We start from the raw sequence: 14,892 nt of genomic DNA, 5'->3' as shown, positions 1-14,892 counted from the left end.
TTATTTTTTCTGGTTTAGTTTTGGTTCGGTTTTTGTTTTCTGTGCTCAGACTTTGAATACTTGGTGGGGCTTTACTGCCACCTGCTGTTTCTTCATGTAATAACTCATTGTTCCTTTGATTCAAATGTTGGGATAGACTGTGACATATAGAGTCCCCCCTTTCCTCTTATTTTTTCCTTAGTTAAAGCAAAGTGAAGCAAACGCAGATACCAAGGAAAAGCTCCCTTTGCGACTTCGCATCTTTGAAAAATTTCCGAACAGACCGCAAATGGTGAAGATCTCAAAGCTTCCTTCAGATTTTACAGTTCCTAAAATCAGGTATTAAAGTATTTCGTTACTTATCTATCTCAAATACCCTGTAAAACATTCATCTTAAGTCTGATTCATCCCTTTCAAACTCGTGTGGGCGTGGCTTCTTTCTAAGTTATTATCCATGTTACTACTCTGTCTTCCTCTCTTAAAAATCATTGATCCCTTTAAACAACACACCCAGAGCAGAGTCACCTGTGTTAGCCCGGGCAGGAAGACTGCCGACCGACCCCTGCTTCTGCCTGAGACCACTCCTCAGGAATTTGGCATCCCAGGGAACTGGTGCAGGTGGTCCAACTTGCAAAGATGGTGTGTAGGCAGACACTGGCCTCTGACCCTCAACCATGTCAGGATAAACTTGCCTCTGAGACCCTTCTGAGTTCAACTAAATGGAGAAATGACCACCGGCCAAGTTTCTGGATGACTGTGACAGCATTTGTTTAGAATGCCATGTCTGGGTACAATATACTTTGTCTCCCGGTTTTTTTAAAAGAGGAACCATGGCATTTTATACTCATACTAATATGATTTTATACCACCTTTGCCATCAGGTTAAACACTTATACTGCAGATGCTTCAAAACAGTTATTTTTAATGTTTAAAGGAAAGTCTTCCAGTTCTAGCTCAAAAATTACAAATATAACTAGAATAATGTCAGATATGACATTTTTATGTAACTACTTTTACAAACAATTCTATGGGAAGGTTATAAAAGTATGAGACTGAAAGTCATGCCATAAATTTAAAATTCAAATCAAAATATATTTGCACTTCTGATTTTTAAAAAAATACAAAGTATATAAAAGAGTCATAAATTAGACTCAAGATTAGCGGTTATTTGAAAAGATGTTATTTGAATTCTCCCCATGCTTTGGAGATCAGGTGAAGTTTCATTTGAGTTATTTTTAGTCCTTAAGTGTAAAATTATCTCTCAAGGATTCTTATGATATGTGGAAATTCAGAGAGATGAACTAAGATCTTATTACCACAATAAGATTCCAAAGATACCATTAATTACTGAATATTGTTGCATAAAAATAATTTTAGGGACATGACTTTTAAAAACAGTAATGACTGAAGATGCAGGAATTTTTCTCTAAATTAAACATTTTGCAAATAATATTTTCAATTAAATCTAAACACCTCTTGGTCTTATTTTCTATGCACTTGTCTATGAACATGTCTTATTTTCTATGAACTTTTGTCACGTCTTTAACTTAACTCAGGCAAATGTGTGCTTGCAGAATGCCATCCCAGCCCTTGCTCCATGTCGTTAATAATGCTTGATGTGTGTGTGCTTCTTTTGCAAAGGGAAAGTTTCATGAAGCAGTTTATTGATCGCCAGCAACAGGACACCTGCTGCCTCTTACGAAGCCTCCCGTCCACGTCTTCCTCATCCTGCGATCACGCCAAACGGTCTGCGATTGAGGACAACAAATACATTGACCAAAAGGTAAGAACCACTGTCTCAAACAACCAGATTTTTCCTTAAGCCTTTGTTAAAGGAAAGGGCTTCCCAGGTGGCTCAGTGGTCAAGAATCTGGCTGTCAAGGCAGGGGATGTAAGGGACACCAGTTCGCTCCCTGAGTCGGGAAGGTACTCTGGAGGAAGAAATGGCAACCCACTCCAGTATTCGTGCCTACTAAATTCCATAGACAAAGGAGCCTGGCGGGCTACAGTCTAGGAGGCCGCAAAGAGTCCGAGGTGGCTGAGCAAACGAGGGATGGGGGTGTTAGAGAAAAGAACCATGGCACACAACTGGGTCCTGAAATCCTAATGTCTCAGGAGAATAATGAGGAAAATAATTTTAGTGTTTGAAGAGATCATTAAACCTAACATTTATAAATTTGGAAATTTAAAATTCGCATTTCTACAAGTCAGCTTTTGAGCCAGGACGTGTGACAGCTGCATGACTTCCGGTAGGTGGACAGTCTCCCCATACCTGCAGGTTTTCATGTGCAGAAGGAAGGGCTCTGAGCTCTCAAGTTCAGCCCAGGTTTAACAGTGGCCTGTACACTGCTTTCTGTAAGAGACCGTACTTATTCCAGTTGTTATACCAAGGAGACTAACTAGAGCAAGCGTCTCCAAAATTAGTCCCAATGACCACCATTTATTGAGTTTACTAAGGCCTGTGGCAGGTATGATCTCTAGGCACATTATCTTATTCATGTTCTGATTTACCTATGTCTTTATCATTTGGGTTTCCCTGGTGGATCAGATGGTAAAGAGTGCCTGCAATGCGGGAGAACTGGGTTCGATCGCTGGGTCAGGAAGATCCCCTGGAGAAGGGAATGGCAACCCACTCCAGTATTCTTGCCTGGAGAATCCCATGGGCAGAGAAGCCTGGTGGACTATGGTCCATGGGATTGCAAAGAGTTGGACATGACTGAGTGACTTTCACTTATCATTTGAAAAGTAGATAGGGAATTGTTTCCCAAATTCCACAGTTAGAAAATGAAAGATGGATCACAGAGTTTGTGAAAGAGATTACTCAGTAGAGTTTGCGAAAGCATCTAATTCAATTGCACGTATTTCCCTTTTGGAACTCCTAGCTTCTCTTTTAACCCTTTAAATTATTGCCGCTGTTTTTCTGCGGCTTACCATCAAATAGAGTAAGTCCTCTACATACAAACAAGTTCTGTTCCAAGAGTGCACTCGAAAGTCTGGTTTGTTCTTAAGCCAACAAAATTAGCCTTGGCACCCAACTATCACAGTCGGCTGTATTGTACTGTATTATAATAGCTTCATGACACTTTTCACACATAATACATAAGAAGCAAACACAAAAAATAAAGAAACGCTTTTAATCTTACAGTACAGCACCTTGAAAAGTACAGTAGTGCAGTACAGCAGCTGGCACACAGGCTGGCATCGAGGGGGCAGGCAGGAAGAGCTCCTGACTGGAGGAGGGAGAGGGGTGGGAGACAGTAGAGCTGGAGGGTTGTCAGGGGTGGGAGATGGAGTGAGAGGGTCACTCATGGCCAATGCTGATGAAACGCGTGCTGGAATCTTCAATCGTAGTCAACTTGAAGGTTCATTTATAGGGGACTTACCGTTTATACTTCTCTATTATTACGTGGACATAAAATACCAATTCCTTCAGGCTCCACGATTCTCTGTTTCTCCCCATTCTCCAAAGGTTACACTTCAGAGGATGTTTACTTATTCCTCTTCTCCTTTTCTCCCATCCCCTCCCAGAATGAAACGAACTTCGGCCCTTTATCACTCCCCCAATTCCCCCATTCTCTGCTGTAGTTTAGTGATTTTATTCTCAATGATGATGACGATGGGGTTTCCCTGGTGGCTCAGACAGTAAAGAATCTGCCTGGAGTGCAGGAGACCTGGCTTCAATCCCTGGGTCAGGAAGATCCCCTGGAGAAGGGAATGGCAACCCACTCTGGTATTCTTGCCTGGAGAATCCCATGAACAGAGGAGCTTGGCGGGCTACATTCCATGAGGTCACAGAGAGTCGGACACGACTGAGCGACTCACACACACATGATGCTGATGTCAATTTATTTTGTAGTGTGTTTCTTCTCCAGGCTTCCCAGGTGGTACTAGTGGTAAAGAACCTGCCTGCCAATACAGGAGACGAAAAGAGATACAGGTTCAATCCCTGGGTTGGGAAGATCCCCTGGAGGAGGGCATGGCAACCCACTCCAGTATTCTTGCCTGGAGAATCCATGGACAGAGGAGCCTGGCAGGCTGTATACACGGGCTTGCAAAAAGTTGGACATGACTGAAGTGACTTTGCACGCACATGCACAGACTTATACTCTTTTTGCTAAGTCACTTTAGTCATGTCCGACTCTGTACAACCCCATAGATGGCAGTCCACCAGCTCCCCCGTCCCTGGGAGTCTCCAGGCAAGAACACTGGAGTGGGTTGCCATTTCCTTCTCCAATGTGTGAAAGGGAAAAGTGAAAGTGAAGTCACTCAGTTGTGTCCGACTCAGCAACCCCATGGACTGCAGCCCACCAGGCTCCTCTGTCCATGGGATTTTCCAGGCAAGAGTACTGGAGTAGGTTGCCATTGCCTTCTCCATGTACTCTTTTCAAAAAGTTCTTATTAATTTTTTCATGTCTCTTTCCCCATAGTTATGTTTACTCAGTATTGTGTACATGGCATAGAAGCAGAAACATTTCTATGTTGATGGATGAGCCACTGAAAGGATAATGGCCTGATTTCAGCCGATCAGTCTGAAATTGCACTTTACATACAAAAACACAGATTGCCTTATTTTCTAAATGTATTTTGGAAGTGGACTTTGAGCCAGAGAATGTGCAATGAAGCCCCAGTCTGGGCTGTGATTATGACCTGCCCTTTCCAGGAAGGATCCTGAGAGCTGATATCGTTAGATGCCCAACTTGCCAAATCCACAGCTTGCATGTTTTTAAATCCCTGCTAATGATATCCATTGGAAATATCAACACAAAATTGAAATCTTATTCTCTGAAAATGTATTTTCTCTCTGCGAGGAAACATGATGTCTCTCACGTTTCCTGAACAGACTATTTCAAAATAGGTGAGAAAAAATAAAAGATCAACGTGGGGGTAGGCTGGAGGGTGGGGGAGAAGGGGCATCTGAAGGGAATTTGGGACCTCTGTGAGCTCACCATCATCCCTGCCTCCCTGGGTGATCTCCACCTCAGGTTAGGTCGAGGAATTTCAAATGCCATCTCTGATCTGTTTCATGTCCTTATGTGTTTGTGGCTTCTTTTTATATTCTTGCTTAACTGTTACTTTTAACTATCTTACAAGTAAGAAAACAATTCTAGCCTTATTCTATAACCTGAGTCCTCTCATAATGCCCTAATATATAATGAAGTAGCAAAGAGCCTGATCCTCGGGGGATCCAAGTCCCTCAGCTCTAAAGGGACTGGAACCTTTGGGAGACTGCAGGCGGTCCCCATCTAGAAGTTCGGTTGATTCAAACACACAGTACATGGTCTTATACACGGAAAACCATCAGCAGTGCCTAAGTTGCCCTTCATCCCTCACTGGCCATATGTAGGTGAACTACAGTTAGAACAATATCATTCATCTTTCACAGCCTTCAACATCTGGCAGGTGGCCCGTAGGGACCACGGTTCATCTGTTCATCTCAGCAGTAGCTAGCTATGCTGTTGTGACAGCGGAAAAAAAAAAAAGACTTCCCTGGGTGGCCACCCATTCTTAAAGCTCTGACTTTCCTTAGGTTTCTAGGAAAGCAAACTTAATTCTTTGAAGATTCACTGTTTCCAGCTTACGCTCCTGGTGCTGTTCATAAATACTTAGGATCTGTCATCCTTGAGGGCTTTGGGCCAGGGAAACGCAATTCAGAAAATCCCACTTAATGAATTGCAGTGATAGCAAATTAAGAGAAGTATTTCGAAATCAAGGAGAAAGTAGTCTGGAATCTGTATTTTTAGGATTTTGTTTGTCTTTTAGCTGTGCTTTGCAGCTTCTATGATCTTAGTTCCCCTACCAGGGATCGAACCTGCATCCCCTGCATTGGAAGCACAGAGTCTTAATCAGTGGAACACCAGGGAAGTCCTTGGTATCTGTTTTTTTAAAATATGGCAAACCTTTTTCATTTTTCTTAAGAAACCTCTAAAAGCCGCTTAAAAACAAAAATATACAAACACACAGCAAAATTCCTGAACAGAGTGTTTCTCAGCAAGTGCTTGTAAATTTCTGTTACATTCCAGCTGCCTTTAGAAATGCCAATCAGTGTCCAGTGGAGAGCAAGGCCCATGGCTCTGTGTGAAGAAACTCCCCCGGGGGTTGTTTTCCCCAAAACAAGTAAGAAATCAGAAGAAAATGAGAGGCTAGCTTCCAGTGATTCTCATACAGTGAACCAAGGAACAGGAGAGTATTAATGAAACTTTTCTCCTAACAATTACCTGTCAGGAGAAACTTCGGACTCCCTCTGCACTAGAGCGGCTTACTTTTTCTTGCCAAAGAACACTGAGTCCCCAGGAACCTAGAAATCACAAGTTTAGGGGAAGACCTGACAACCAAAGCCAGGAGGGGTGAGGGTGGGTGTGTGTGTGATTAGACAGTGCAAGAAAGCAAAAGCGCATGTCAGGCAAGATTTTCCCAAGTAATCACCCTGGCTTTGAACAACTGTAAGAAATTCCCATGGCAACCTCACTTTGCAGAGACCATGTTTTTTAAAATAGCCCTGTTTGATTACTTTTATCACATAGTTTAAAAATACCTGTCCTTCTCCACAAGCAATGAGCAAACAAAAATCTAACATCTTTAAAGCTGTTGTGTGGCTTAGTCAAATCCTAAAGGAAAAAGACATCAGTGTGGTCCCACTTTTCCCTTGGGGTGAATGTCCTTCCGAACCCCATAGAAATGGGTTCCCAAGTGCCAGTCCCCACATCTCTTGAGTGAGTGAGTGAAGTCGCTCAGTCGTGTCCGACTCTTTGTGACCCCACCCCCACGGGAATCTTCAAAGGGTTCCCTTTCTTCCCAGTTAAAGGATAAACCTGCAGATCTTGAAGGATTCTTTCTCGTTTGCAAGCAGTAGGAAATCAGGTAGCAGTTTTCTACTCATTTTTCGCCCCTGTATTATTGAAATTCTAAGGAAATCAACCCTGAATATTCATTGGCAGGACTGATGCCGAAGCTCCAATATTTTGGCCACCTGGCGGGAATAGCTGGTTAATTGGGAAAGACCCTGATGCTGGGAAAAGATTGAAGGCAGGAGGAGAAGGGGACGACAGAGAATGAGAAAATTAGATAGCATCACCAACTCAACGGACATAAATCTGAGCAAACTTCAGGAGAGAGAGAAGGAGAGGGAAGCCTGGCGTGGTGGAGTCCATGGGGTCATAAAGAGTTGGACACAACTGAGTGACTGAACAACAACAAATTACTGAAACTAAACCCTCTATTTCCTGAGTAGAGTGTTTGTTAATAATCATAGCAATAAACTGAGACGTGAACTTGGCTTTCCAGGAGACCTGTTAGTAAGAGCAACCTACTCAGTGCTCAGAACTGAATCATCTCATCAAAGTCAAGGTCTCCACCATGGCTGGATCCGAGAAACTGTCTCTGATGGAGCTCTCTGATCTTTCTGACCTTCAGCCTTGGCTGGGGCGCCTCTCCCGAGGTCAGAACCTCGTGTCTGGGGAACCCGAGGGCACATCCCAGAGTCATATCAGCATGCGACAGACGGAGAGATGAGGGCTGTCCCAGTGGCTCTGCCCTTCCCAGAACAGTCATTGGAACCCGTGTGATCAAGTCAGTGAGGATTTATTTCTCCAACAGAGATAATGTCTGCTGTCTTCTGCTAAACACATAGAAATGTCCATAATAAGGCTTCGTAATTAATAGCTAACACATGTACAAATGGGGAGGAAAGTGAAAAAAAGTAATTACTGTATTTCGTTTACCGTTTTCATTTCCATAAGTCTTCAAGATTCACTTAGTCTCTCAACAAGCGTTTATGGAAGACCTGTTACTCGTATGGCTCTCCTATGGGCTATGGCAATTCAACAGTGAGTGGGATGCGAATTATGCCCTTGAACTATGCCCTTTAGAATCTTTTAGTCTAATGGGGAGAAACACATGTGAATGGATGAAGGTAGGCTGCTGCTGCTGCTGCTGCTAAGTCGCCTCAGTCGTGTCCGACTCTGTGCGACCCCATAGACGGCAGCCCACCAGGCTGCTCTGTCCCTGGGATTCTCCAGGCAAGAACACTGAAGTGGGTTGCCATTTCCTTCTCCAATGCATGCATGCATGCTAAGTCGCCTCAGTTGTATCCAACTCTGTGCGACCCCATAGACGCAGGCTCCTCTGTCCACAGGGTTCTCTAGGCAAGAATACTGGAGTGGGTTGCAGTGTCCTTCTCCAGGATGAAGGTATATAATCCTTCCTACCAGAGAAGGAAGATTGGGCAATAGAAGAAGTAGGTGCTCCAGGCAGAGGAAGTATTTAAAAAGATAATGGATAGTATATCTGCTGAATGTAACTGATAGTGAGAAGCAAAATAGAACCGTCATTAAGACCAGTAATACTGATTATGTGATGTAGGTGCCAACTCTTATCTAAAAAACAAGAGATCATTGTTATTTTTAAGGTTTGTTACAAGAATTAAATAATTATATGTTAAATGCTTAGCATCATACCTGGCATAGTATACGATATGCCTATCACATTGGAGAAGCAAAGTTACTTTAGGGAATTCCCTGGTGATCCATTGGTTAGAACTCAGTGCTTGCATTACCAGGGCCAAGGTTCCATCCCTGGTTGGGGAACTAAGCTCTCACAAGCCACACAGAGTGGCCTAAAAAGAAAAAAAAAGAGAAAAAAGTTGCTGTAATTAAACCATGCCATGAAGTCAGATTCAGCAAGTGCACTTACAGTCATCAACCAAGAAAATTTACTTTTACTTAAATGAACCTTAAGAAGTAGCAACCAAGTTGAGCACAATATATTAGTAACTGATTTATTTTTCTCATTGTCCATGAATCTGATTTTTTTAGGTCTGATTTTTGATGATATTTCATTTGCTACCCACATTGCCTACCCAGTGCCTTTGCCTCTCGAGAAGTAAATTAAGTTGTTCTGGAAAGGTTTACTGTTCACAAAGACTGGTTGATTGCCATCCAGCATTTTATAATTTTCTACATGATTATAGAGTGTTCAATGATTTGTTCCAGTAACTCCGCACATACTCAGCCTGATCTATAATTTCCATGGTGAACGTTAACTCACTTTAAAAAAAAAGAGAGAGAGAGAGAATAGCCTGTTTTCATCTTTCCTGCTTTTACTCTGAAAGAATTTTCTAAAATAATAGCTTAGCAACTCTGTAGTGCCATTCAAACCTCTCTCTGGGAGAAGACTGGAACAGAGCATGATGCTACCACTAACCAGGGGCCTTATCACAAAGATACAAAGTAGTGTGGTCCCGGGAAGGGAAGAAGGGTGTTCATCAAACCCAATATGAAAACCCTGCCAGTTCTCTCTGTAGCATATGAAGGCTTTAGTAGATAATTGATTGCCCACGTATTCACAGTAATAATGGAAAGGAAACAAACAAACAAAAAAATACACCAATTAAATGGAAACTTTTTTTCCATTTTTATTGATCTTTGCAGTACGGTTTTGAACTCAAATTAAAATTCAGTTGCATTTGCATGCATGCTATTTACTTGACAGTCATTTCTTAGGGATTTTATATGCAGGGTGCTCAGTCCTCCTAGATCAAAAGCACATGCTCCTGCTTTCAGCTAACATGAGAGGAGGGATTCCCTATCAGTGATTTTCTTTTTTGCTTAATTGTGTGATCCCTTTTGGTTTGGAATCATCTGTAATTTGTTTGCAGTCCTTGTTGTCGCTAGGTCGTGTCAGACTCTTTTGCAACCCCATGGACCATCGTCCACCTGTGTGTGCGTCAGCCAGCCAGTCGTGTCCGACTCTTTGAGACCCCGTGGACTGTAGCCCACCACATTCCCTTGTCCATGGGATTTCTCTGGCAGGAATCCTGGAGTGGGTTGCCATTTCCTTCTCAGGGGATCTTCCTGACCCATGATCAAACCCGCATCTCCTGCTTTGGCAGGCAGATTCTTTACCACTGAGCCACTTTGGAAGCCCTTCATGCATATTTATTTGGGATCAAATGTAAATCAGCCTAAGGACTTCCCTGGTGGTGCAGTGACTAAGACTCTGCACTGCCAATGCAGGGGGCCTGGGTTTGATCCCTGCTCAGGGAGCTAGATCCCGCATGCTCCAACTAAAGGTCAATAAATAAATAAAAAGTGTTTTTTTAAAGTTAATCAATCTACATTATACATAATATAGAAAGATTTTGATCAAGTGTTTTCAGTACAGTCTCCACATCAGGTTTGAGAGAGCTGATACTAAAACTAAACCTACTTTTGAAATTTACATTTTGCTGTACTTTTAAAATATTCTTCCCTTTTGCATATAGTTGTCCTTACAAATTTTATTTTCCTTGAAGTCTCAATGTGTTATAGTTGGTGCTCCTGCTGATATTCTTGTTCTTTGGCTCTGAAGTTCAAATACAGGTGAATTGTAATTGGAGACCAAGGGCTGTTCCTTATACTATCAGAGTGCTGTGGGTTTTAAATTCACAAACAGCTGTTTGGGTAAAAGCATCTGGCATTTTCTCCCAGAATCATGAATCTGCTCATTTTTTAAAAATCTCTGCAGATTTTCAGTCTTTGCCCTTCTGTTTATATATATATATATATATATATATATATATATGTATGTATGTATGTATGTATGTATGTATGTATATATATATGTTCCTGATTCCCTGGTGGCTCAGACGGTAAAGCGTCTGCCTGCAATGTGGGAGACCCGGTTTTGATCCCTGGGTCAGGAAGATCCCCTAGAGAAGGAAATGGCAACCCACTCCAGTACTCTTGCCTAGAAAATTCCATGGATGGAGGAGCCTGGTGGGCTACAGTCCATGGGGTCGCAAAGAGTCGGACACGACTGACTTCACTCATATGTATAATGGCCATGAGATCATTTTGCTTTTACCTATATAATCTAAATCTACCCAGCACGTACTGTGTTTTATTACTAGTGAGCACTATATATTGTGCATGCTGGTGTGCTAAGTCACTTCAGTCGTATTCAACTCTTTTCGAACCTATAGACTATAGCCCACCAGGCTCCTCTGTCCATGGAATTCTCCAGGCAAGAATGCTGGAGTGGGTTGCCATTTCCTTCTCCAAGGGATCTTCCCAATCCAGGGATCAAACCCAAGTTTCCAGCATTGCCCACTGAATTCTTTACCACTGAGCCACCAGGGAAGCCCAATTCTGTCCACATACATCTATGTGTGTATTCTAACTTTCATGCCTGTTGTTTTCTTGAGATTCAGAATTTACATTATTGAAATAACTTAAGATCAGAAATCTTGACCCATCATCTAAAACCTCCTTTTTACAAAAGTCACATTTAAGACATTTTTCAAACCTTCCTGACTTGCTAGTACAGTGATATTCACCTTTATGTACATTGTAATAGGTCTATTTTAACCTTGCTACCACTGACACTAGTCACCTTTAATTTTATTTTTTCCTTTCTAAGCATAATGGCGCTTCTACAAAAAAAAAGTTTATTTTATGGAAAAAAACATCTTGCCATACACAGGATCTGTCATATGCACTTTGGGATTAATTTTCAGTTCACAGATGCATGAAAAATTCAAGTACAGATAAATGAGATACCACCTTCAACCTGTGTAATTTTAAGTAATTGCTTATTTCCAATTACTATATTTTATGTAGGAGACTTATTCAATAACGTGGTTCATTGCAATAATTATACTACACTTTTCTCGCAGAATGACATTCATCAAGGCTTGCTCAGTGGACCATGGTTTGGGGCTAATGGATGTGTTTTTATAAATGCTTTCCCACTTAATATCAATCTGTCAACATTTTCAAAGTGAGAAAAGAAAACTAAGGCCTCTCAAACTTTTTCCCACTTAGCAACAGAAATGTATTGTTAACGACTCCAAAACAGAAAAGTTAGTTGAATGTTATAATATTTGTGGGTTTCTTTCTCAAATAAATATTAGTGGCTCCATTTTGAAGGTTACTACAGTGAAAGATGGTTCTTCAGATGGAGCACCCCAAAGGAATCTAATATTCCGTGATAGGCTTGTGTTTACTTCCAGTTGATTAAATAAATTGAATTAATGTTCCAGTTAGCTAAAAGTTGTGATGGATCCCTGATTTTAAAATTCAGTAAATGTGAAATATAAATTCTGCAAACCATCCTGACTCTAATGGGTTAGAAAGGTCATTGATCTCTTTTAATGCTTCATGGTTGTTATTCTGAAAGATCAATTATGCTTATATAGAACAAAGGAAGAATTTGGCTAGTTAAGATTTTGCATTAGGCGTTGGGACAAGTAAGAGCACGTTGTACATGTAAACCAAATCTTTCAACTCAAGCAAACAATGTCTTCTTACAGTAGAGCTTTCAAAATGCTTTTTAATTTTTCTCTTATTTAATACTGCTTTTTAAGTACTTTTAAAATAATATGATACTTTGCATAGACATCATGATATAGTAAAAAACTGTCCAATCCAGAACTCCAATCATAATTCTGCAGTCTATTATCTCAGTAACCTTAGAGAACCTAACTTCTATGAACCTCAGATCTCTCATCTGTTAAAAAAAAAAAAAGAGAGAGAGAGAGAAAGAGAGATAATAATACCTACCTATGAGGAGTAATTTGAAGATTAAGTTTAAAATATGTAATATAGTACCTCACCATATGATCAAAGAGCCAAAGAAATGAATAAGGATTTAGTGGATTTGAAATACTCAGTTTACCAGTTTCATGTTATGACCATTTATACAATTCTTCATTCAGTGACTAAAGAATATATATTCTGATTTAAGAACACGTGGATGATTTACGGAACATGACCACTTACTACACCATGAAGGAATTCTGAAGAGAAACCAAATCGGTATGTTAGGCATCATTTGACCAACATATAATAAAGTTAGAAACTAAATAATGACTATTAAAAAAAAAAACAAACACCCACACATTTAGAAATTTTAAAACCACTTTCAAATAACTGAGGGAGTATGGAGAAAACCACAATGGGAAAAAAAAGCATCTAGAGCTGAAAAATAATGCATGTTGTATATATCAAACTTGTGAGAGTAACTAAAGGCATTTTTAGAGGAAAAATCGTGGCCTTGAATGCATATTTAGTAAAGGAATAAGTGCTGACATTAACCTTCCAAGTACTTAACTCAAGTGTTTAGAAAAGAATCAGCCAGCAACACAGTAAGGCAGCAGGGGAGAGATAATAAAGCTAAAAGCAGACACTAATTGAACAGGAGAAAAAGAATCAATAAAAGTGTCAATAGAACTGTGTTCTTTAAAAAGACTAATAGAAGTGATAAATCTGCAAAATTCAACAAGAGAAAATTAAGGAGCCTTCTGGGAAAGTGACAGAGACATTGGCATAGTTTCTTAATCTCCTATAATTCCCACAGGAAAATAAACAGGGTGCCTATATAATACACCAAAAGTCTATAAACAATATTTACAACAAACCAAGGTAAGCCACAAACTCTAGGTAAAAGCAGGTTCAGGCAAACTGATAGCCACATATTTTGCATGGTACCTTAGTCTGTAGAAGAAAATGGCAATCCACTCCAGTATTCTTGCCTGGAGAATCCCATGGACAGAGGAGCCTGGTGGACTACAGTCCATGTGGTCGCAAAGAGTCGGACACGACTGAGCGACTTCACTTTCACTTTCACTTTAGTCTGTTTGAGCTGCTATAACAGAATAGCACAGACTGGGTGGCTTAAAAGGCAAAAATTTATTTCTCACAGCCCTAGAGGCTGGGAAGTCCAAGATCAAGGTGTCGGCAAAGTCAGCATTTGCTCCTTTTCCTGAATCAGAAGTGATTGCTTTCTTGCTGTGTCTTCGCCTAGTAGAAGTGGGAAGGACATCTTTTCCTGGTCTCATAAGGACACTCATCCCCCTCTTAGGTGCTCTATCTTCATGACCTAATCTAAATCTGATTGCCTTCCAAAGGCTTCTCTTCTAATAGCGTCACACTGGGGTGAGGACTTCAGCGTATAAATCTGGGAGGGAGACAAACATTCAGTTAGTAACATGGGATAGGGAGGAAGCCAAGGTTAGTTACAGGCATCAGATGTTTTTGGGAACAGGCAGATACCCTCTTCCTTCCACATTGAAGGAAAACATCCAGGAGTGGGCTCAAAAGTAACAAGAGTGGTCAAGGAGAAAGCAGACCCAGAAAAAACTGGTGCTGGCAGGAGGGAGTGGGAACAACCAGGAAATCCCAGAAATAAAGCTGCCTCATTTGATCGCTATTTACACACAGAAGAGGAAGCTCTGAAATTAGGAGAGAAATAGTGAAATACAGGAAAACAAGTTTTGCCTGAAAATGAGCAACCAAAAACCATCAAAGTCAAGTTCCATAAAAAAGTTACAAGTAAAAGATTACAAGTTAAAAGTTACAAGTATAAGATTATAAGGAAGAAAATGCTGTCCTGTGGACCACGAAAGCTGCCATAAAGACACTCATAATGAGCTCAAACTGTGCTAACTTATTGTAAAATAAGCGAAAAGATGTTGCATATCGCATAAGGTTGGGAGAGCAACCTAAGTAAGAATTAGAAAAATTCGTACATAAGGTGCTAGGACTCAGGAAAGAACTGTAAATAAAAGCAATGAAGACTAAATTAGAAGGAGCATAACCTGACTGCCTACATCAGTTGATGCTTTAAGAGAAAAAGAAAGAGAAGGAGTGGCAATTCTAAGAAATCAGGAAAAAATGAAGAAAGAGATTGAAATGATTTAAAGGAAATTGGCAGATGGAAGAAAGTAAAACATGTCCTACCTCTGTATCTTAGGAGTCCCAAAAGAGGAAAGCCAAAGCAACAGAATAGAAATACTCACATTTTCTGAAATACACAAAGATTTGAAAGTATGTGTTGAAAGCATACATCATTTATCCAAAAACATCAATCATGAATGACCAGAAATAAGACCTATTCCGGAAAAATTACAGGATCTTAAAAAAAAAAAGAAAAAAAAAA

General features: G+C 40.6%; 1 protein-coding gene across 1 annotated transcript in view; it reads left to right on the top strand.

Annotated features, from left to right (window-relative positions):
- Nucleotides 1-14,892, top strand: part of NALCN (sodium leak channel, non-selective) — a 302,582-nt gene that overhangs the window by 209,837 nt on the left and 77,853 nt on the right. The window contains exons 16-17 of the mRNA XM_015098259.3: nucleotides 182-318; nucleotides 1,621-1,762. Coding sequence (XP_014953745.2) covers nucleotides 182-318; nucleotides 1,621-1,762 — 279 coding nt within the window. The remainder of the gene's footprint in view (nucleotides 1-181; nucleotides 319-1,620; nucleotides 1,763-14,892) is intronic.

The sequence above is a fragment of the Ovis aries genome, chromosome 10 (assembly GCF_016772045.2).
Source record: "Ovis aries strain OAR_USU_Benz2616 breed Rambouillet chromosome 10, ARS-UI_Ramb_v3.0, whole genome shotgun sequence".
Lineage (NCBI taxonomy): Eukaryota > Metazoa > Chordata > Mammalia > Artiodactyla > Bovidae > Ovis > Ovis aries.
The sequence above is the reverse complement of the archived record's forward strand: the minus strand, read 5'-3'. Positions and strand labels throughout refer to the sequence as shown.